At 47.4% G+C, this 22225-nt stretch overlaps 2 protein-coding genes across 3 annotated transcripts; both read right to left on the reverse strand.

The window, feature by feature from the left end:
• Positions 1-3011: 3011 nt before the first annotated feature.
• LOC125524693 (monodehydroascorbate reductase 5, chlorplastic) lies at positions 3012-8541 on the reverse strand. 2 transcript variants are annotated; one of them, XR_007290918.1, is made up of 18 exons: positions 8337-8541; positions 8059-8245; positions 7837-7936; positions 7397-7474; positions 6972-7043; positions 6748-6866; positions 6403-6487; positions 6157-6246; positions 5948-6049; positions 5767-5856; positions 4936-5016; positions 4490-4561; positions 4319-4413; positions 4155-4243; positions 3993-4055; positions 3868-3911; positions 3268-3504; positions 3012-3151 (listed from the first exon to the last, which is right to left on the reverse strand). XR_007290918.1 is itself a non-coding variant. In XM_048689729.1 (17 exons), the coding sequence occupies exons 1-17, from the start codon at positions 8344-8346 to the stop codon at positions 3391-3393; spliced, it is 1491 nt and encodes a 496-aa protein (XP_048545686.1). In that variant the 5' UTR covers positions 8347-8541; the 3' UTR covers positions 3092-3390. The 2 variants fall into 2 exon arrangements, 1 of the variants encoding a protein (XP_048545686.1); XM_048689729.1 differs by having other exon boundaries at positions 3092-3504.
• A 2221-nt stretch (positions 8542-10762) lies between these two features.
• On the reverse strand, positions 10763-14293 carry LOC125524692 (E3 ubiquitin-protein ligase TRAIP-like). Its single transcript, XM_048689728.1, has 9 exons — positions 14090-14293; positions 13722-13995; positions 13530-13631; positions 13355-13437; positions 13157-13273; positions 12491-12593; positions 11727-12411; positions 11414-11601; positions 10763-11307 (listed from the first exon to the last, which is right to left on the reverse strand). The coding sequence occupies exons 1-9, from the start codon at positions 14200-14202 to the stop codon at positions 11212-11214; spliced, it is 1761 nt and encodes a 586-aa protein (XP_048545685.1). The 5' UTR covers positions 14203-14293; the 3' UTR covers positions 10763-11211.
• Positions 14294-22225: the final 7932 nt, after the last annotated feature.

Genomic DNA, 22225 nt, shown 5'->3' on the forward strand with positions numbered 1-22225 from the left:
GTTTTCGGCGCGTCTTGGGGGCGCAACGGCTGGAGATGCTCTTAGATCACTAAAAGGTAAAATGTAGAGTCTTGAGCTTTAGAGCTTGAGCCAATCTTTTGTCCTTAACATTTTGAGGGGTCCACATTTTTAATCCATGCCATGCCAATCATTGAGCTTTTCTGAAATATTTATCTTGAAATAGTATTAGCTCAATGAGCTATATGTTGTTAGGAATTACCAAAACCACCCAGGAATAGTTGCACTTTCACTCTCTCTCCCACTAAAACCCATGTAGGCCCATTAAGCCCCCAGGGGGTTCCGGTAACCCCCCGGTACTCCGGTATATGCCCGAACTCATTCGAAATCATCCCGGTGTCCAAACATAACCTTCCAATATATCAATCTTCATGTCTCGACCATTTTGAGACTCCTCGTCATGTCTGTGATCACATCCGGGACTTCGAACTACCTTCGATACATCAAAACACATAAACTCATAATATCGATCGTCATCGAACGTTAAGCGTGCGGACCCTACGGGTTCGAGAACTATGTAGACATGATCGAGACTCATCTCCGGTCAATAACAAATAGAGGAACCTGGATGCTCATATTGGTTCCTACATATTCTACGAAGATCTTTATCGGTCAAACCGCATAACAACATTCGTTGTTCCCTTTGCCATCAGTATGTTACTTGCCCGAGATTCGATCGTCGGTATCATCATACCTAGTTCAATCTCATTACCGGCAAGTCTCTTTACTCGTTCCATAATGCAACATCCCGCAACTAAATCATTAGTCACATTGCTTGCAAGGCTTATAATGATGTGCATTACCGAGAGGGCCTAGAGATACCTCTCCGACAATCGGAGTGACAAATCCTAATCTCGATCTATGCCAACTCAGCAAACACCATCGTAGACACCTGTAGAGCGTCTTTATAATCACCCAGTTACGTTGTGATGTTTGATAGCACACAAGGTGTTCCTCCGGTATTCGGGAGTTGCATAATCTCATAGTCAGAGGAACATGTATAAGTCATGATGAAAGCATTAGCAATAAAACTAAACGATCATTTGTGCTAAGCTAACGGATGGGTCTTGTCCATCACATCATTCTCTAATGATGTGATCCCGTTCATCAAATGACAACACATGTCTATGGTCAGGAAACTTAATCGTCTTTGATTAACGAGCTAGTTAAGTAGAGGCATACTAGTGACACTCTGTTTGTCTATGTATTCACACATGTACTATGTTTCCGGTTAATACAATTCTAGCATGAATAATAAACATTTATCATAATATAAGGACATATAAATAACAATTTTATTATTGCCTCTAGGGCATATTTCCTTCACTTCCAATCCTTAGCCCCCACCATATTAGGGGCAGTTCTTAGACCATGCATCAGATCTTTTCCTTTATTTTTCATGTCCACCATAGGTAAGGAGTGATATGCCACAAAGGAAGACCAATAATTATCCATAAAGCTAGCAGATGCTGAGACAGATTCCTTGCCCTTACCGAATATCAAATCATTTCTCAAATGCCAGGCTCTTCAAAATATGAAAATAATTTGGTCACGCATAGTATGGCTCAAATGACTTAGAAGGTTAAGAAACCAATCAACCCCCGTGTATCTGAACACTTCCTCCGCAGGTAATTCCCAAATGTTCCTCATGGCCATACGGAGCGCAAAAGCCTTTGGGCACATGACAAGCGCATGAAAAATACTTTCATCATCCATTTCTACAAATAGAACATGTACTAACAGTAGTCTGGTGATGAACCACTCTGTTTACCTAGACAGGCAAACTATTGGACACTACCCGCCAAGCAAAAATACAGATCTTCTGCGGAATATTTGCCTTCCAGATAATATCCCAAATTTTCCTCTCTCCCATCTCCGCAGCACTATGATGCCCCTCATTTTGTTTTAGCTTTGTGTGCGGGGTGGTTGGATTGGTGTCACCCTCCAGGCTCATCAGTAATAGCGGCCCCCGACTAGAGTGCCGGTAAGCTTGTGTGTGGCGCGACAAATCTTTCGTAGATGATATTTGTGTTGTTTGATTGTTTCTACCTTTGTATCCATTTTCTTAATATATAAATCAGAACCAATAAGCTTATGGTGTTTTTCTAAAAGGATAGTGGATTAAAGATGTCGTCGAATGATCAAGGGTAGGCTCGGTAAATAAGATGAAGTCTGAAACGACAAGATCACAGTCCATCTCCACCAACTACTCGCACCCTCCCGATTGTACCACACCCCATTCTCCTCTCCTCCCGATCACCAATTCCCCGACCATAGGAACGACCATGCCCCATTCTCCTCCTCCTGATCACCAATTCCCCAACACTTGTTGGTGCCTCCACCACACAAGGAGCCAGCAACTACGCCGCCACCCTTCATCGTTACGTTGATGCGTCCAATGGGTGCCCGCCGAGCATGGATACCCATTGCCCATGGGTGCTCGATAGGTAGGGTATGAGTAGGATTTTCTATGACCATGAGAAAGATGGGCATGGGTATGAAATTTTTGTACCCGCACCATACCCTACCCAATGTCATCCTTGACAATAGGGGGTGCAAATGGGTACAATCCTTTCGTTCAACCAGGTGAACTAAAATTCAACTGAAATTTCAATAGTCGGTTGAATTGAGGGAAAGGGTACCCCAAGGGTCACAAAATTTCAATAGTCAGTTGAATTGTGGGAAAGGGTACCCCAAGGGTCACAAATTTTCATCTGTATAGACAATGCTGACAAACCTTTCCACTTCCAACATGTTCAGAAAAGAGTGCTCTTCAGAAAATTGGATGACCAAGAGAATTCTTGTGTGTATTTCAGGAGAAACAGTAGACCTCAAGAAAGTTTTCCAAGATATGCGCTGAGAATCGAGAACTCCCAGTAAAACATGAATAAGATACATGATTTAGCCAATTTCGTTGCTACATCCTTCGATCGATCGAAATGACCATAAGTTTCTTCAATTAGCATATGGAAACCATTGTTTAAACTTCAAACTGCAAAATAAATGTTTCCATACCATCATTATCCTCCTCAACCCCTCAATGGGCAGTCAAAGTTTATTTCAAGCTAGAAAGTGGCGGATGATCATAAGTTTTATTAATGTGCCTATAGTTCATACCACCCACTGTTCAAACCTGCAAAAGAAAATATTGTCATTCCATCATATCTTCCTCAACCCCTCAAAAGGGTGGTCAAAGTTTATGCCAAGCTAGAAAATGGCGGCCGAGGGGCATCTAAGAAAATTACAGACCCCGCATAGAACGGATACTATGGCCGCATTATTGTCATCATAGTCCTGACTTTTCAAAACAAGCTGCAGTCCCAAACTGAAGAGGCCATATGTGTTGACAACTAGTTAAACAGAAGAGCCAGACTAAAGAGAGCTTCTCGCAATCTCTAATGCATCTTCAACTGAAGTTGCACTCTTGAGCTTAGCTTTGTCGACAATGGGCTGTGATCTCGCGAGCTTTGGAAGAAGCGAGAATTCCTGAAATATTGCAGAGATGCTGTTAGGAATCCGGAATGGTTCTTATAAATGAAGTCCAGAATTGAAATACAATAGGAATTGCAAGCTCTTTGGTCATGGCAAGATTTCTCTCCAAGACTACAGAATTTTTGTCCTCCCAACTATTTAGCATGATTGTAACTTGCACTGATTAATAAACTCTTTTCACACAAAAGAAGGCCATCGCAAGTTTTTTTTTTTTTGTGTGTGTGTGTGTGAATAAGGGTCATGGCAACTTGGCAAGGCATATGTGCTTTCATTTAAAGGCTACTATCTCAGTATTAAGTTCAGGAGAAGTTGCAAGAAGATATTGCCATGTTAAAGGTGTTGTCCGCATTTTATTACCTCTGAGGTTCCACTCTCAAGGAAAACACCCTTCAATCGACTATCTGCAAGATATAACAAGGTAAAAGATTGTCATAAAGAAGTCCAAATGAGAGTAATGATAAATATTGAAAACAACTAATTACCAGAGTCAATCCAGAAGGTAGCAATCTTAGGATCAAAGTTCCCTACTTCAATTGTTTCACCAACTGCGTAGTGAACAAGAGAGGATAGAGATTTTGTGATTATTGATGTTCAATAACAAGGATCAACATTATGAGGTAGAAACTGGAAAGGGGCAACCATACCGTTATCTCCGTAGAATTGCCACCAAATTTTCCTGGAGCTTCCTTCATACTCAAAAACTCGAGAATAGAAATACGGAAGGTAGTCATACCTACATCAGAGATGGCAAATCAAGCACAGCACCAGCAGGTAAACTGATAGATACACCTTATAACCATTAACTTACGCTTTTGCCTGGGATGTTAAGAGTGTTTCTATACAATGTTGTGCAGACTTTCTGGCATGATCCACATGCTCCACTCGAGCTATTCTATCATACATCTGTAGAAAAGCTCACAGAAAGTTATATTCTAGGATCCAACATTTCCTTATTTGAGATAAATGCACAGAAACCTACCTTGAGCGGAAAAGCTGCCACATCTCCAATAGCAAAGATGCTAGGTATACTTGTTCTAAACATGGAATCAACCTACAAAGAAGAACCAACAGATCATCTAAGGATGACAAAAAAATTCAGACAGCAGCACATCTTTTACAAGGAAAATGTAATGACAGTAGAGGTGACAGCTGAATCACTAAATTGATATCAATAAGGTCTAACTGGAAAAATCATCTAATTTACTTTATGCATTGTTATAATTAATAAATACATCTAATCTTATCACTACTAGAGGTACAAAATGACAAAGCAAGCAGTCCCTTAAACCTTCAAGCAACTAGAGAGGGTAAAACCACAACTTGGTGTCCAATAGAGAACAATAATGACCCATGCTACTAACATACATCATACTGCAGAGTATAGTCAAATCAAATAAGGTTCATTAACTTCTGGATGGAACAAACCTCTATTCCACCAACTTCGATGTTAACTCCCACAGCTTCGAAGGGGCTGACAGATGGTTTTGCTCCTATACCAACAATAACCTGCATTAGAATGTAATGTCAACATAAGAAGATCTCATGATATGAATCCATACGGTTTCAGCAGTTTAAGAATATGTACATAAGAAGATAATATCAAATATAATAAATAGTAGCTGATGCTCCTAGTGATAATATAATAAACTGTATGTAACTTCTGCTGCCTCAGCAGACATTTGATCACGACACACATTATGGGCTAATACTACCATTCACCAAACAGAGGCTGGCGCCAACAATATCCAACCAACCACGACCAGCAGGGTTTCTAAACAGATTAGTTTGTGGACAGCGAGAACAATACTGAGTCTGATTCTTGAGAAATCAAGTTGGTTTCCTAATCAAAGATTTAAAAGACTTCCTCATTCTCCCCCCTCTCTTCCCCTCCACTATTACTGGTTTCCAGAATTTAGGACTTTGCTTGTCAGTCTAGTTTATTAGCTAACCATAAAATGTAGAAGGATAGCACACCTATCATAGACTCTACTTCACTTCTGAGGGATTAGGTTGTCTAGATGCTTTCTACTAACAGGATTTCAAAGATAAGTTGGTTATTATCAAATGCCTTTCAAACATAATATCAAGTGGATCTAAGTGGTCATAATCCTGTCATTAGATAATCTAATATAACGGGTGCTCTTAATAAGGCCAAGACCAACTGTAGGAACTCAAATGCAGGAATCTCGACGATTTTCATGGTTTAGGATTTGGTACTGCAGCATAAGAACGTCTTGAGAAAATAAAGATCATAACTGTATCAGCTTCAACAACAGAACCATCTTTAAGTATAGCTGAAGACACCCTTCCATCAGAGCCAGCATCAAGTTTGTCAATAAGAGCTCCCTGGATACCATAAATATACACATTCAACATGATATAGTATGAAAAATCAAGACAAACAAATGATGTTGACGGACTGGTGGAACTCTGTCACCTTTACGAATTTGACGCCATTTTGCTCATACAGTTCCTCATACTTCTTAGCAAGGGAAGGCGTAAACAATCTTGGCATTATGTGATCTTCTGGGAATATTATCTATATACAAAGCAACTTCAGTTATACAACTGGCACTTGCAATGCATAGAGAATAAAAACATGCTTCGGATATATCAGAACTGAAGAAAATAAGATAGTGCCGTTACAGTTGTGTCAAGATTCCAGCCACAAGCTGCAGCAGCCACCTCCATGCCAATATAGCCCCCACCAATAACAACAATTTTCTTTGCTTTTCCCTACCAAATTAACCCAAATATCAGTTTAGCAGAAAAGTTAAAAAGTGTGAATATACAAAACAAGGAATAATTTTAGATCACTATTGTCATGTCGCACGAGAGAAACCTATTTTAGTACATGAGAAACATCTATCGTTATTTTTGTACTGAGCATACCAATGAAGATACTAGAGAATCAGCATCAGCAACATCACGTATATAGTGAACTCCAGGTAAGTCTCCTCCAATTTTCTCAGGTAGTCTGAAACAAGCATCAATATTACAAGCACGAACAAGCAATGATGAAATTCATGAAAACCATGTGAAATGTGCAAGGCTTCTATATCTACTTGTTCAGTTTACTGCATCATTGCAGAAGCGTGGGAATTTTATTTACCTTGCCTCTTAGGAGCGCAAAGTTATAGCAGGAATTGGTAATCATGGTAACTTGGTAAGGATATTACAATCTGGTTTTCCACATTAAAACCACTGCTAATATATGCATAATGGATTGTGATATACCTTGCAGCTGCACAACCAGTAGAAATGATAAGTGACCCATACTTCAGAATTTTCCCTGATGAAGTTTTCAAGGTCTGTGTTTTGCCATCAAATGCTTCAACTGGATCCTCATACAGCACCTTTCAGAAAGGAGAAATGGTTTCAGACCAAGGGGATTCTTGTATTATTATGGAACACACTAAACAAAACAAAAAAAGATAGTAGCATCAGAAGTTCATAACTACCTCTATGCCATTCTCCTTGTACCATTCGGCAGTCTGCCTCTGGCCACCAGATCCAACACAGGTATGGAATCCCTGCCACAAGAGAAACATCCGAGTTTTAAGGCTGCATGCCTGTATTTGCAGATTTTATCTTGATGCTGAACTATGCAGGACACCAATGTACCATATCAGCTAAAAGAACGCTGATTCATGGATAGCAACAGATGATGACAGCGTAATGTTTACATATTGGAGTAGATTTCACTCAAGTCGGAACAAATGACATGATGATGACTTAACTAAATTTCTGTCCATTATTATGTCAAGAATGCTCAACAGAGAAAGAGGTTAAACAGATTGGTAATCCCAAATCAACAGACTATCACTACTGTCATGGTTCAATGCTACTTCCTGTTGTTAAATTGTCCAAACTCCAGAGTACTTACAGGTAGGCGTGCCGGCTTTTTTTCTGGGGGAAACAGATAGCCTTTGGTCAGTGCTGGTCGCTCGTATGGTGGAACAGCCTGCACCGCAACAAGCACACACCATCAGAAATAAACACACATACGCTCAAAAGAAAAATGTGGAAGTACTGGTAGTTTCTAGTACATCCATATATTATACTCCCTCCGTTCACTATTATAAGATGTTTTGGATATTTCAATATGGACTACATACAAACTGAAATGAGTGAACAAACACACTAAAACGTGTCTATAAACATCTGAATTCAGAAAAAAGTTGGAACATCTTATACGAGTACTAGTGAACGGAGGGAATAGCAATTACTCCTACAAAACAACAGAACAAAATTATGCGCTGGGCAGGGAATAACAATGAAGAATCCACTTGTGTAATTAATTAACTGATGCGCGATGGGCATTACCTCTTTGGAGACGATGCAGAGGCGGCCGTCGGCCATGCCATGCTCGACGAACGTCCTAGCCGCGTAGCCCGCCGCGTTCCCGCCGCCCACGATCACGTACCTGCAGGCGGTCGATACATGAACCGTAAGTAGGGACGGGCTTGGCAGAGGACAGGGACTGAAGCAGACGGACTCAGATCAAGAGAGCCTAGCCCAGGGGGGTAAGAGGGAGGGAGCACCCACTCGCGGTTCTGGTTGTCAAAGACGGCGGCCGCGACGGAGCAGTTCCTCCTACGGGTGGCCGCCGATGCGAGGGCGCCGCCTCCGGCGCCAAGGCGTCGCAGCGCCCAGGACGTCTGCGAGTAGCACCCCGTCCCCGCCGCCGCAGCCGCCGCCGCGGAAGCCATCTGCGCCGCCTTTTGCCGGAGAGCTAGAGCCACCTCCAAGGAAAAAACACACCAACGGGCGGCGAATCAGAACTCAGAAGGGTTTGGGGGGAGCTGCGGGGTCGCGACGAGAACCTGAAGTCATGGCCTCTCCCCACAGGCGGCGCTTATAGGAGAGGGGGCGAGTAGAGGGAATAGTTTAATGGTGGGGGACTCTCAAAGGGACGCTGGCCGTTGCGGCGGGCCAAGGGGCGGGGCGGGGCGGCGACGAGGAACGGGCAGACGGACGGAGTGGGGAGAGAAGACGCTCCACGTGTACTCTCGTTTTGCCAATACGCCCTCCTGTCCTGGGGATGTTTTAATTGCGTGTCATCCCACTTATTAAGCTGGGTCATGTTTGTGTTTTTATATAGCAGAATGGACATTACCACACTTACATCATTCAACTCACAAAATTGTCTTACCTTGTTGAAATAGTACAGTAACAATATATATTGATCATTTAAAAAAATGATGCATTTTGGGAACAATGGCCAAAAAAAATTGATGGGACTCTGGAAGAGTTGCATCGTATAAAGAAGGATAACACACACAAAAAAAGATTACATTCATTCGATAGATAAAACAAGTCCGAAGAATAAGATCGTCAGCATATCTCCGGAGCAAAATGTGCGGGTATTTGAGATCCTCGGCACATCATCATGTTAAACTTGTCATGGCAGCTCGACCAAACTATAAGATTATCGGCACATCTTCGAAAGAGGATCTGCAGCCGAGATCCTGTGAAAAAATCATGGCATTTCGATGTTTTTGAAATGTTCTAGTGGCAATAGTTATTTTAGATTGCATGTTGTTGTTACAGTTGTTACTCTAGATTTCTTGCATTGATGCGGAAACATTTAGACATAAGCAAGGCCCCGATAATTAGCAATGCCCCTCCTAAACTTGTGTTCATTAGTGAATAGCGTGTTCTCAAAGCTAGCCAAATGAACATGCAATATTGATTTGGTGTGTAATTCTTTCATATAGCCATGGCCATGGATCAATAGGCCTAGTTGCAAAGGTGGTGGCATCTGCTGATTTTGTAGAGAGAGCCTTCTCGTCGAGTCTCCCTACACGAAAGTCTCGTACCTGCGAATTCAAGATTGCAATGCTCGATATTGAATGAAGCGGGGCAAGTTTGTTCTGGTTAGAAGTCCTAGGGTGTAAATCATGAACCATAAAAGGAAAGCTAAGAACCGTGGCGACACAATGGTCAATTTTGATCCTCACAAACTATGTTCGCAAGTTGTAGTAACGATCCTTGATTATCATCATCACCAATGATGTTGATCATCCACCATCCTGCATGGTTTTGCTTTGCGCCACCTCCGAGCAAATTAAATTTCTCCTGCAATATGCATCTGCGACCAAGAAGCAACCAGGACACAAAAACTGCAATAGTCATTTTGTAGCCTTATTGAGTTTGTGATTCCTTGGGTCAATGCATAGACCCGCCACACAACAATTCATTCTAATTGTTAAAAGATGGTAAATTCCAAAAAAAAAACTATCTTTTGGCATTCTTATAGGAATTGCCACATTTAAGAGATTTTCAACTGTTTTACCCTATTTAACCAAACTTGTCCCGCATTTTACCTTTTTTATTTATAAGCACATTATGTCAAGCTGATCCCACATGTCAACAAGTATACATGTCGCCCCATGTTCATGGTTTTTTTTTCTCCAATGTCAGTTTTTCCGCATGCCAGATCTTGCATCGTGTTCCCTCTCCTACAATACATAGATGACCCAAACCACATCCTTTCCTGCATGGTCAAGTCAGATCCCATCTTCCAGCCTATTAGGAGGCGACGGTTTCTTTACCACTTGAAGGGAGGCCACATTTATGTGTGTAGGCATACATACGCATGTGCAACTAATAATACTGCACTGCATATACACGTGTGCATATCTAAGCCGACTTTAAGTAGCTAAGTGATAGTTAGATAGAAGTTTGAATAACGCCAGAACATATACTCCTATCCAGTAGTGCAAATATATTGAATATACAAGTTTTGTAAAATGTGGTAACACGGATGAAAATCTCTTAAATGGGGTAGTTCCTGTCAAAAATGCCAAAAGAGAGGGCAAAAGATGGAATTTAGTCTAAAAATAAACACTTATTAAACTTGTTTGACCTTGACAAGAGAACTACAAGTTGTGTGCTTCTGAGTTAAAGACAAAAGTAGAGTGTAGCTTTTCACTAAACATCATTTTCAGTGGATCTAGAAGTTGAGCACCTACTAGTAGAGTAGTAGTTGCTAATATACTATCGTACATTAAAAAAAAGAACCTACATGGTTCGGTTCATGTGCAGTGTCTCGTCATGATTGGGCCGTGTCATGGCGTCTCCAGAAAAACCACCTCTTCCTAGCACCTACCAGGCTGTATATCATGTTATCCTTTGTTTTCTCACACAGAAGAATACAGAAACCAAATAGTAAACTGTTAGCAGGATGGGAATTAAGTCTGAGGATAATATGAAAAATGAAAATGTGTTCACATCAAGTTCAGTATACTTTTCCTGAATGTGTACTGTTGTTTTTTATCATTAAAGCTGTTATTTGATCCCAAAAGTGAACCGAACAAAACCGGACACAGCAGCAGATAACCTAGTTCGGCATTGAGCCAAAAGTGAAGTCTTCTCTGTTGCCTCCTCAACTCTTAACAATACTAATTAGAAAACATGACACAACATGTGCATCAAAACAAATAAACAATGCCACCGTGGGCACAAACTGAACCCTTGACAAACCAAAGCATAAGCCAGGGCACTGAGGGATTCAGGCGTCTCAAATAGCATTGAGAGATTGTGTCCAACCTCTAACATCACTGGCCCAATGCCAATAGTATACCGATTACAAAATCTGGATTCATGTCTCCCTGCAAGTATGGCACAAGACACACAGCAGGCAGTGGCACCATTTCACCACAACATGCATTCTCAGTTGGAGCACAGCTAGGATCATCATCTCTTCTCAAAGAAGTGCTCTAGGTTAGACTGCCCACCTTTGCCTACAGCCTTCTGCTGTGCCTTTGGCCACAATGCTGGAGTCCTACTATCCTGCAACAACAGATCCATGCATGGGATTACATTAGATACATACATGCACTTAAGCCGCTTTTGCTGTCCGACAGGGAAGAACCTGAGCTGAGCTTGTTGAACTCACCGCGAACCGGCCATGATTTCTCAGGACTTTCACCTTTCCCCCGCGCCCGTCATGCCCCACAGATATCAGATTGCCCTTGTTTGTGTTTGCACCTAGATACCCGGGTGCTGCCATGCCCTTGGACCATTTGCCAATGCCTTTTCTTGCCCCTTCACCGGTACATCCAGGTAGCGTTTGAAAATCATCATCTGATTGTAGAAAAAGGTGGTTGCTAAGTACAGGAGATTGAGTATAAATAACAAGCTATGGATATCCCAAATAGTAAGAAACAACCAAAGGAGGTTCTGCATCAGCAACTTCACAAGAAACTCACCGGAAAGAGAATTTAAATTGTGAAATGTCTGAGGTCCAGTGCCAGAAGCCAGCCTAGTTGCTTGTTTAGAGATGCCACCAATTGTCAGTGATTCTTTCTTACATGTTGAAGTTGTAACATTCGTGCTTCTCAGAACAGGAAGCTCTTGAACGTTTTGCAGTTTGGTCTTCATAAGAAACTCCTGAAATGTTGATTTTCCAGTAGCCGCCGTGTGTTTCAAAAATGATGTTTCTTCTGGTACATAGAAGGAAGGCTCACATCCGAATGCCGTGGGCTCTTCGGTACCACGTTCACAGCGACTGGACTGATTTCGTGTATCCGAAGTGTAATCATTATACCCGAACGGCTTGGCGGGACATTTTATCGTGCCTTTGTCATCCGCATCTAAGTCTATCACATCTGCAATCTTTATTTCAAGGCTGTCTTGTAAGATCGGATCTTTTTTAGCTTCAGGGGTCACCTGGTTTGACTGAACCTTCTCGTTGCATCCATCTTGCATCACATCATCAAGCTTAACCGTTTGATTCCCATATCCAGCACTTGGACTAGAGAAACCATTATTAGCACTGGCCTTCACTGGATTTGTCTGGTTCTGGTCAGCTTTAAATTTCTTTGAAGACCTCAAGTCTCTGATGACATTATTTTCCTTTTCTTCCAGTTCCTTCTGAAGATCAAGTACCTTTGCCTGTTTTTATTTGCAGAGATCAACACCCAAACTAAATATGTAAATTCAGGGAACAGATCTTAAGTTGTTATAAGCATACCCTCAACTTCTTTATCAGCTCCCTGCCCTTCTCAATCCTCTGCTGAGCGCGACTTTCTGATCTTCCCAGATGATTGCATTGGACCATCAAGTCTTTGTAGCTCCTGAAAGAAAAATGCATTACCAAGTGTCCAAAGCATGAAATCCATGCTATACAAAGTGAAATCGTACGCTACAAGAGTAACTTTTTGAAAGAAGAAAAAATCACCAAGTTAAGTAAGAATATCATTTGTGACAATCAAAGCATTCATTTAAGAAAGAAAAGGACTCTTTGTCTAATTTGTATGGAAATGATTCCAGAATGGCACATCATGTCGCCTGCTAAAGTGCTAATTCATTTGATACTAGTATCATCATTGGACATCAGAGCATAGAAACTGTCTCAAGTCATAACTCCAACTTCATAGCTGAAATACTGACTATAATTTAGGTTGAGGTCATTACACTTCCTTCAACGATCCAAAGTTCACCAACTCGACATCATAAGGTAAAGCAAAATCAATATTCAGTTTTACATAAACTATTACTACTCTTTAACAGTTATTGAAGTGGATGACGAGGTCCCATTGTTCAGTGTAAAACATGTTTAGGCAGTTACCCCCAAACTAGTATGGATACCCAACATGAACGACATGTTTCGACATGAGGAAATGATGGAGAATTATACTTGTTGCGGAGAGCAAGTGATCTCTTCAGGACGTCAACAGCATTCTCAAGGTTGCCATGGTTACCCAATGAAGCCAACTTTAGGATCTCTTCTTCCTGAAGGTTCGTGTCAGTCGACCTAAGAACAAGATATTAAGACAGATGCATTTCACTCATCAAACACAGATATTTGTGCACACTTCAGATTGAACAAGCATACAGCTTCAGGGCCGCAAGCTCCTTCGCCAACGCAAGGCTCCTCTCCTGCAACCTCACGCACTCTGACGTCTTCCTCGACAACTCCTACCATGATTTACCAACACGATTCAGTAACCCATAGCCAGACGCAGAAAAGGGAGAATAGATCTCGCCACCTGAACAATGAACTTACTTACCTCTGTTTTCGCATTGAGCAGCCGCTGCACAGACTCTTTCTCCTTCCTAGCCGACTCCCGCATCGTCTCCGCGGTCGCCGCCTGCTCCTTCCACCTGACGATCTGAACCAAGAACCACCAAGAAACCATTAGCGATCCACACAAAAGAACCAGCCCAATAAGAGATCCGACCGATGCGGTAGCAGCACTAGCCTCGGCGTTGAGCTTCTGGATCCCATCGCGCTGCTCCTCGAGCACCTTGCCAAGGGACGACGCCTTCTGCTCCAGCCGAGCGACCTCTTCGGCGAGCGCCTCCGGGTCGGCGTCCTGCGACGAGGAGGGGGGCGCCTGCGTGGGGCACGCGCCGGTGGACTGGAAGAAGAGGCGAGTCGGGGGGTGAGAGGCGCCGCAGGCCTGCTTGCAGATGGGGCACTTACCCTTCTTCTTGCCGCCCGCGCTCGGGCAGTACTCCAGCCATTGCTCTACGCTGCAACAACACGCGGGAAGCCTCTCTGTTAGCCGGCCATCGCGAGGACAGAACGGGAGAAGATAACGGATTGGGAGGGAAGGGAGGGGCGGACCAGAGGGCGTGGAAGACGTGGCCGCAGGAGGGGAGGCAGTAGATGTGCTGGTCGGAGAGCGGGCGGAGGTCCTCGTAGCAGATGGTGCAGACCGGCCATGCGGCGGCGGTCATGACGACGGCGGCGGCGGCGGCGGCATCCAGAGGGGGGAGGGCTCCTCTTCTTGTGGTTGGATTTGGAGGAGGGAAACGGACAGGTTTCGCGGGAGTTTTCGAAGCGCACAAGAGACCTCGTGGCGGGAACAATTTTCTCCCGCTCTGATATTACTCTTTACTTATTATACTTCAAATTCTTAATTAAATCCGGGGTTAGTGAAATAGTAATTGTTTTCGTGATTTTTTAGTTTTTTGTAATCTAAGCCGTTCAAAATGTTTAATCTAGTTTCGTAATTATACATCCAATAGTTGTGGGCCAATATTATACGCTCAGCTAACTTTTTTTTCAAGAGAAACTTCCACTATTCATCAATCATCGCAGTCCATAAAACACTGCAGGTAATAAAAATTACAACCAGATTCAGGGACCACCTAGCAACGACTACAAATACTGAAGCGAGCCGAAGGAGCACCGTCGTCATCGCCATCCCTCGCTGGATCCAGACAGACTTTATTGTGATAGACAGTTGAGAAGTCATTGCGTTAAGATCCTAAAGGGCCAGCGCAACACAGCAGTAACCATCGCCGATGAAGAGAGTAGTAGATCGGAAAGATTAAACTTGTAACCACACGGACGAAGATGAACACAAAATGGATCCCAATAGATCCATCGAAGACCAGCATCGACTGAATCCCTCAAAATCCGACGGAGACACACCTCCACGTGTCCTCCGACACGCTATTCCACCGCCGGGACGGGGATTAGACGTGGGAGACATTATTTCTACCCAGGGACATCGCCACCGTCACACAGCACCAACCAAGACATTGAACCAAACAAAAAACGAGAACGTGGTCCCTCCCGTCAGCGGGGGGCCGAGATCCTCCGTACCTCCGATGGCGCGAATCTAAAGCGGCGCCAACGGAAGGAGGAACAAGACTTTTCTTGAGATTCTCTCAACTAACTACTTCTATACTTTTTCGCTTTTAAATATACTGTCGGCGTCCTATGAATGGGGGTCCCCAGACCTGCCTGCCTGCGGCCCATGGCGCGGCTCCACCGGCGGTCATGTACGGTCCATCTTCACCAGCAAACACTCAAGACCCTCGTGAGGGGCCAAGCCTCGCGAGGCGAACGACGCAATACCTCCTTGGGGCGGCCTCACCAGGCTGGCTCGCGAGGGGCGGAGAGATCAAGGCAAGAGGCCCCTCGCGAGGTTCCTGTGACGCAAGCCATGACGACCAAGGCCAGCGAGCGCCAGCGCGCGCAGTGTCCTCGTTTCCTCTTTGGTGTTAAAGAGGCAAGCGCATGCGCGGAGTCCGGAGGCCTCAAGCAAAGATTTCCATATTGATGCAACGAGACCAAGACCAGCAGGACAGCAGGAGGTAGGTCACCATGGAGCCCAGGACGGCGTCACCACCAGAACCTTTGGCAGGCGAAGACCATCTTTTGTCAGGATAGCTTGTACTAGTTGTCCCCCTTCAAACTGGCCGTTGTAGGATCCCTTCACGCCTAATATTTGGGAGAGGATCCGGGCCTCTATAAATAGGACTAGCCACCACCTTAGAAGAGGGCCGATCCTCTACCGCATCAACTCACCAAGCACAAGAGCACCTCTCCTCAGGAGGCTGTTCTTTCCTTGTAACTGTTCATCCTCAGCCCAAGAGGCAATCCACCACACCACACTGGAGTAGGGTATTACACCACGTCGGTGGCCTAAACCAGTATAAATCTTATGTCCCTTTGTTCTTCGGGTTCGACGCGCTAAGCCTAAAGATTGCGGTGAGAGTGTGGGCTAGAGGGAGGAGAGATCTTCGTGCGCACCCCAGTGTTCGAATCTCAAGGGTTGGGCTGGAACCCGAAATCCAACATTTGGCGCGCCAGGTAGGGGTGTGCCGAAGCTCCACCTCTCCGCTTGCTTCGTCCAACTTCATGGCGGACACTGAAGGAAATATGCCCTAGAGGCAATAATAAAGTTGTTATTTATATTTCCTTATATCATGATAAATGTTTATTATTCATGCTAGAGTTGTATTAACCGGAAACTTAGTACATGTGTGAATGCCTAGACAAACAGAGTGTCACTAGTTTGCCTCTACTTGACTAGCTCGTTGAATCAATGATGGTTATGTTCCCAACCATAGACATGAGTTGTCATTTGATTAATGGGATCACATCATTAGAGAATGATGTGATTGACTTGACCCATCCGTTAGCTTAGCATGATGATCGTTTAGTTTGTTGTTATTGCTTTCTTCATGACTTATACATGTTCCTATGACTATGAGATTATGCAACTTCCGAATACCGGAGGAACACTTTGTATGCTACCAAACGTCACAACGTAACTGGGTGATTACAAAGGTGCTCTACGGGTGTCTCCGATGGTACTTGTTGAGTTGGCATAGATCGAGATTAGGATTTGTCACTCCGATTGTCGGAGAGGTATCTCTGGGCCCTCTAGGTAATGCACGTCACTATAAGCCTTGCAAGCAATGTGACTAATGAGTTAGTTACGGGATGATGCACTACGGAACGAGTAAAGAGACTTGCCGGTAACGAGATTGAACTAGGTATTGAGATACCGACGATCGAATCTCGGGCAAGTAACATACCGATGACAAAGGGAACAACACATGTTATTGTGCGGTTTGACCGATAAAGATCTTCGTAGAATATGTAGGGACCAATATGAGCATCCAGATTTCGCTATTGGTCATTGACCGGAGACGTGTCTCGGTCATGTCTACATAGTTCTCGAACCCGTAGGGTCCGCACGTTTAGAGTTCTGTGACGATCAGTATTATGAGTTTATATGTTTTGATGCACCGAAGGTGGTTCGGAGTCCCAGATATGATCACAGACATGACGAGGAGTCTCTAAATGGTCGAGACATAAAGATTGATATATTGGAAGCCTACATTTGGACATCGGAAGAGTTCCGGGTGAAATCGGGATTTTACCGGAGTGCTGGAGGGGTTAACGAAACCCCCCGGGGGTTAATGGGCCTTGTTGGGCCCTAGTGGAGAGAGAGAGGGGCCGGCCAGGGCAAGCCGCGCGCCCCCTCCCCTCTGGTCCGAATTGGACTAGGAAGGGGGGGGCGATGCCCCCCTTTCCTTCTCCTTCTCCCCTTCCTTCCCCCTCCTAGTAGGAGTAGGAAAGAGGGGAGTCCTACTCCTACTAGGAGGAGGACTCCTCCTCCTAGCGTGCCCTACAGGGACGGCCTCCCCCCTTGCTCCTTTATATACGGGGGCAGGGGGCACCCTAGAACACACAAGTTGATCATTGATCTCTCCCAGCCGTGTGCGGTGCCCCCCTCCACCATAATCCACCTTGGTCATACTGTAGCGGTGCTTAGGCGAAGCCCTGCGACGATAGCTTCATCAACATCGTCACCACACCGTCGTGCTGACGAAACTCTCCCTCGAGCTCTATTGGATCGTGAGTTCGCGGGGCGTCACCGAGCTGAACATGTGCTGAACGCAGAGGTGTCGTACGTTCGGTACTGAGGATCGGTCGATCGTGAAGACGTACGACTACATCAACCATGCTGTCATAACGCTTCCTCTTAATGGTCTACGAGGGTACGTGGACGACTCTCCCCTCTCGTTGCTAAGCACCACCATGACCTTGCGTGTGCGTAGAATTTTTTTTGAAATTACTATGTTCCCCAACAAACGCCACCCCTTCGATTAGGCCGGCGTGCGCCTGCGGATGCGCCGCGGGCGTCCGGGCCTTCACCCACACCTTGCGGCAGGCGCAGTGGCCGCACAAGTTCAAGCCAGAGATGCCACCCCGCTACGATGGCACGGCAGATCCGACGGCCTTCTTGCAGGCGTATGAGAAGGCCGTCCTCGAAGCTGGAGGCGATGACCAGGTCATGGCCAACTGCTTCCCCCTGGCCCTGGCCGGCGCGCCATGCGCCTGGCTGCTCAGCCTGCCAGGATCTTCGGTGACCTCCTGGGAGGAGTTGCGCGGTCTCTTCACCGCGCGCTTCGCGGCACCGGCGCCCCTCGCCGTCGCGGCCCTCCTCGGCGGCTCGCAAGCACCACCCTCGGACCGTCACACCAAGCCGGCCTTTCGCCAGATTGGCGCCGCCTCCGCGCGCCAAAGAGCTTCCCGGGGTTGGGCGGCGCCCAAGGCCGACCTTAGCTTCGACACGGGGGATCACCCCGCCACCACCGTCGGCTCGGTGTGCTCCCAATGTTGTGCACGCCCACCATCTACAGCGTAGCTGTCACCAAGACCCTCATCGACGGCGGCGCCGGTCTCAACGTGCTCTCTGTGGAGGCTTTCAACCTTCTTCATGTACCACTCCAATGGCTCTGACCCAGCAAACCTTTCTCTGGGGTCGGCGGCGGCTCCATTAGCCCCTTGGGGCAGATCCGCCCCCTGCGACCTTCGGCACCCACCACAACTACCACACCGAGTTGATCGACTTCGACATCGCCCGCATCGGCCTCCTGTACAACGCCATCCTCAGATACCCGGCTCTGGCTCAGTTCATGGCGACGACCCATCCGGCATACAACCTCATGAAGATGCCCCGGAACAAGGACGTCCTCACCGTAGTTGGGGATACCAAGGAGGCTCTAGCGGCGCTCAAGTGCGCCCTCAAAACCGCCGTGGTGGCACGACCGGCCAACGAGGCCACCCCGGGGGCTAAGGAGGCCGCACCAGCAAAGAAGAAGTAGTTGTTCACTCAAGATCGGGCCGAAACCAAGAAGGTGTCGGTCGAGCAAGTTGGGTCCTCAGGAGCCACCTTCACCATAGGCGCCAACCTCGACCCAAATCAAGAGGAGGCACTGGTGAGGTTCTTGCGTGCGAACAAGGATGTGTTCGCTTGGGAACCCAAGCAGCTAGTGGGGGTCCCAAGAGGGGTAATTGAGCATTACTTAAGGGTGTGCCCCAATGTGCGCCCCGTGAAGCAGAAGGCATGGCGACAATCCACGAAGAAGCAGTCCTTCATCGTCCAGGAAACCCGCAAGCTGGAGGCGGTGGGTGTCATTCGCGAGGTTCGGTACCCCGAGTGGCTGGCGAACCCTGTAGTCGTACCGAAGAAGGCGGGAAGGAGCGCATGTGTGTTGACTTCACCAACCTCAACCAGGCTTGCCCCTAAGACCCGTTCCCACTCCTGCGCATCAATCATATTGTCGACTCCACCGCCGAATGCGACCTGCTGTGCTTCCTGGACGCATTTTCAGGTTATCACCAGATCAAGATGGCAATGGAGGATGTGGAGAAGACGACCTTCCTCACCCCGTGTGGGGTGTACTGCTACACTTGCATGCCGTTCGGGCTGCGCAACGCAGGCGCGCCCTTCCAACGGCTGATGCACATCGCCCTGGGTCAACAACTCGGGAGGAACGCTGAAGCCTACGTCAATGACATTGTGGTAAAATCTCGGGAGGCAAGAACTTTGATTCAGGACCTAGAGAAGACCTTCACGAGTCTGTGCCAGGTGGACTTGCGGCTCAACCCGGAGAAGTGCGTGTTTGGTGTCCCTTTCGGCAAGCTGCTAGGCTTCCTCGCGTCCTATAGGGGGATCGAGGCCAACCCAGAGAAGGTCAAGGCGATAGAAGACATGAGCCCACCGCAAACTCTTAAGGAGATGCAGAAGCTTGCAGGCCGCGTGACCTCGCTGGGGTGCTTTATCTCCAAGCTAGGAGAGCGCGCCCTGCCGTTCTTCAAGCTGATGAAGAAGAAGGGCCCATTCGAGTGGACCCCAGAAGCTGACCAAGCGTTTCAAGACCTCGAGAGATACCTGACCAGCCCTCCAGTGATGGTGGCGCCTCGCCCTCTCGAGCCCCTGGTGCTTTACCTTGCCACCACTCCCTACTCCGCCAGCGCAGCTCTAGTGGCGGTTCGGGAGGAGCGCCAGGCCAGGGGGCTGCCGCGCCACCAGCCGAGGCAATGCAGGACCCGGAGGGCACTACAAGGGCTGAAGCAATGCCAACGGGTGACCAGGCCCAGCACGGCGGCGTTCGTGGGCTGGCAGAGGCCCCAGCAGGCGATCAGGCCCTTGAGGTGCCGTCATCTCAGGAGACGCCCCAACTACGGGCAGGCACAAGCTCCGTCGATGTTCCCGCCCTCGTCGAGCACCCGGTGTATTTCGTCAGCACGGTATTGCGGGATGCAAGGGCACGATACCACATGCCTCAGAAGCTCTTGCTCGCGCTCCTGGTGGCCTCACACAAGATGCGGCACTACTTCCAAGGTCACCCAATCAAGGTCGTCTCGGCCTACCTGCTGGAGAGGGTACTCAGGAGCCCCAATGCTGCTGGAAAAGCCGCCGAATGGGACATCGAGCTGCAAGCATTCCAGCTAGAGTTCAACACAACTAGGGTCATCAAGGGGGCCGCGCTCGCCGATTTCGTGGCAGAATGGACTGACGCCCCGGGGTTTGAAGCAGGCAAGGACTGATCCCTCTCACCAGGAAGTGAAGCACCAGATGGCTGGGTCATGTATTTAGATGGCGCGTTCGCACGCCATGGCGCGGGGGCTGGAGCAGTGCTCATCTCGCCTACTCAGGATAAGCTCTACTATGCCATGCAGCTCTGCTTCCAGCAGGGCGAGAAGGTCTCCAACAACATGGCGGAGTACGAAGGCCTCATCGCCGGCCTTAAGGCCGAGGTGGCCCTGGGGTGAAGCGCCTCACCATCAAGGGCAACTCGTAGCTCCTCGTTAACTTCTCCAACAAGGTATATGAGCCGAAGGACGAGCACATGGAGGCATACCTCACGGAGGTACGCAAAATGGAAAAGCATTTCCTGGGTCTAGAGTTGCAGCACGTACCTCGTGGAACCAACAAGGAGGCCAACGGCATCGCCAAGAGGGCGTCCAAGCGACAACCCCAAGAGCCTGGCATCTTTGAGGAGCGGCTCTTCAAGTCGTCGGCAGTGCCTCCGCTCCCGAGGTCGGTGCCGTCTCGGGAGGAACTCCCCCAACCACCTGCCTCAGGAGCCCCGGCCTACGGCCCGACCTCGGGAGCGTGCCTACTCCTGGCGCTCGAGCCTCAGGAGGGGTGCTGGACCAAGGAGCTGGAATACCTGACGCAAGGGACACTGCCAGGGAAGGAGAAGGACGCGGAGCGCGTGGCCTGAAAGGCTACGGCATATTGCATCCAAGACGGTGAGTTATACAGGAAGTGGCCAAATGGTGTTTCCTTACGATGCATCTCCAGGGAACAGGGGAACGAGCTGCTGGCTGACATACACAGCAAAGACTGCAGGCACCACTCGTCATCACGGATCCTCGTCGGCAAGGCGTTCCGCAGCGGGTCCTATTGGCCCACGGCTCTCAACGACGCAACCGAGCTAGTGAAGTCCTGCGAGGCCTGCCAATTCCACGCCAAGCACAGCCATCTCAGGGCCTCCAGACCATCCCGATCTCATGGTTGTTCGCAGTCTGGGGGCTGGATATCTTAGGACCATTCCCTCAAGCGCCTGGGGGCTACTGCTACCTCTACGTCGCCATCGACAAGTTCACCAAATGGGCGGAGGTAGAAGCCGTCCGCACCATCCCGGCCGGATCTGCGGTCAAGTTCATCAAGGGTGTCATAAGCCGGTTTGGGGTCCCTAATCGCATCATTACCGACAACGGCTCGCAGTTCACTAACAATCTTTTCAAGGCATACTATGCTAACCTTGGAACGCAGATCTGCTATGCTTCAGTGGCACACCCCAGGAGCAACGGTCAAGCCGAACGCGCCAACGCGGAGGTCCTCAGGGGCCTCAAGACCAGGACCTTCAAGAAGAAGCTTGAGGCATGTGGCAAAGGCTGGCACGACGAGATCCAGTCTGTGCTGTGGTCCATCCGCACCACCGCCACCAAGCCAACAGGCAAGACCCCGTTCTTCCTCGTCTACAGAGCAGAAGCGGTTCTCCCTCACGAGGTCAAGCATCGCTCCGCACGGGTCCTGGCGTTCGATGAGATGCAGCAAGACGCCATGCGGGGGATGGACCTTGTGCTGGGGGAGGAACACCGTCGTGAAGCCTCACTCCGAGCGGCAAGGTACCAGTAGGCGCTGCGACGGTACCA

The sequence above is a fragment of the Triticum urartu genome, chromosome 7 (assembly GCF_003073215.2).
Source record: "Triticum urartu cultivar G1812 chromosome 7, Tu2.1, whole genome shotgun sequence".
Taxonomy (NCBI): domain Eukaryota; kingdom Viridiplantae; phylum Streptophyta; class Magnoliopsida; order Poales; family Poaceae; genus Triticum; species Triticum urartu.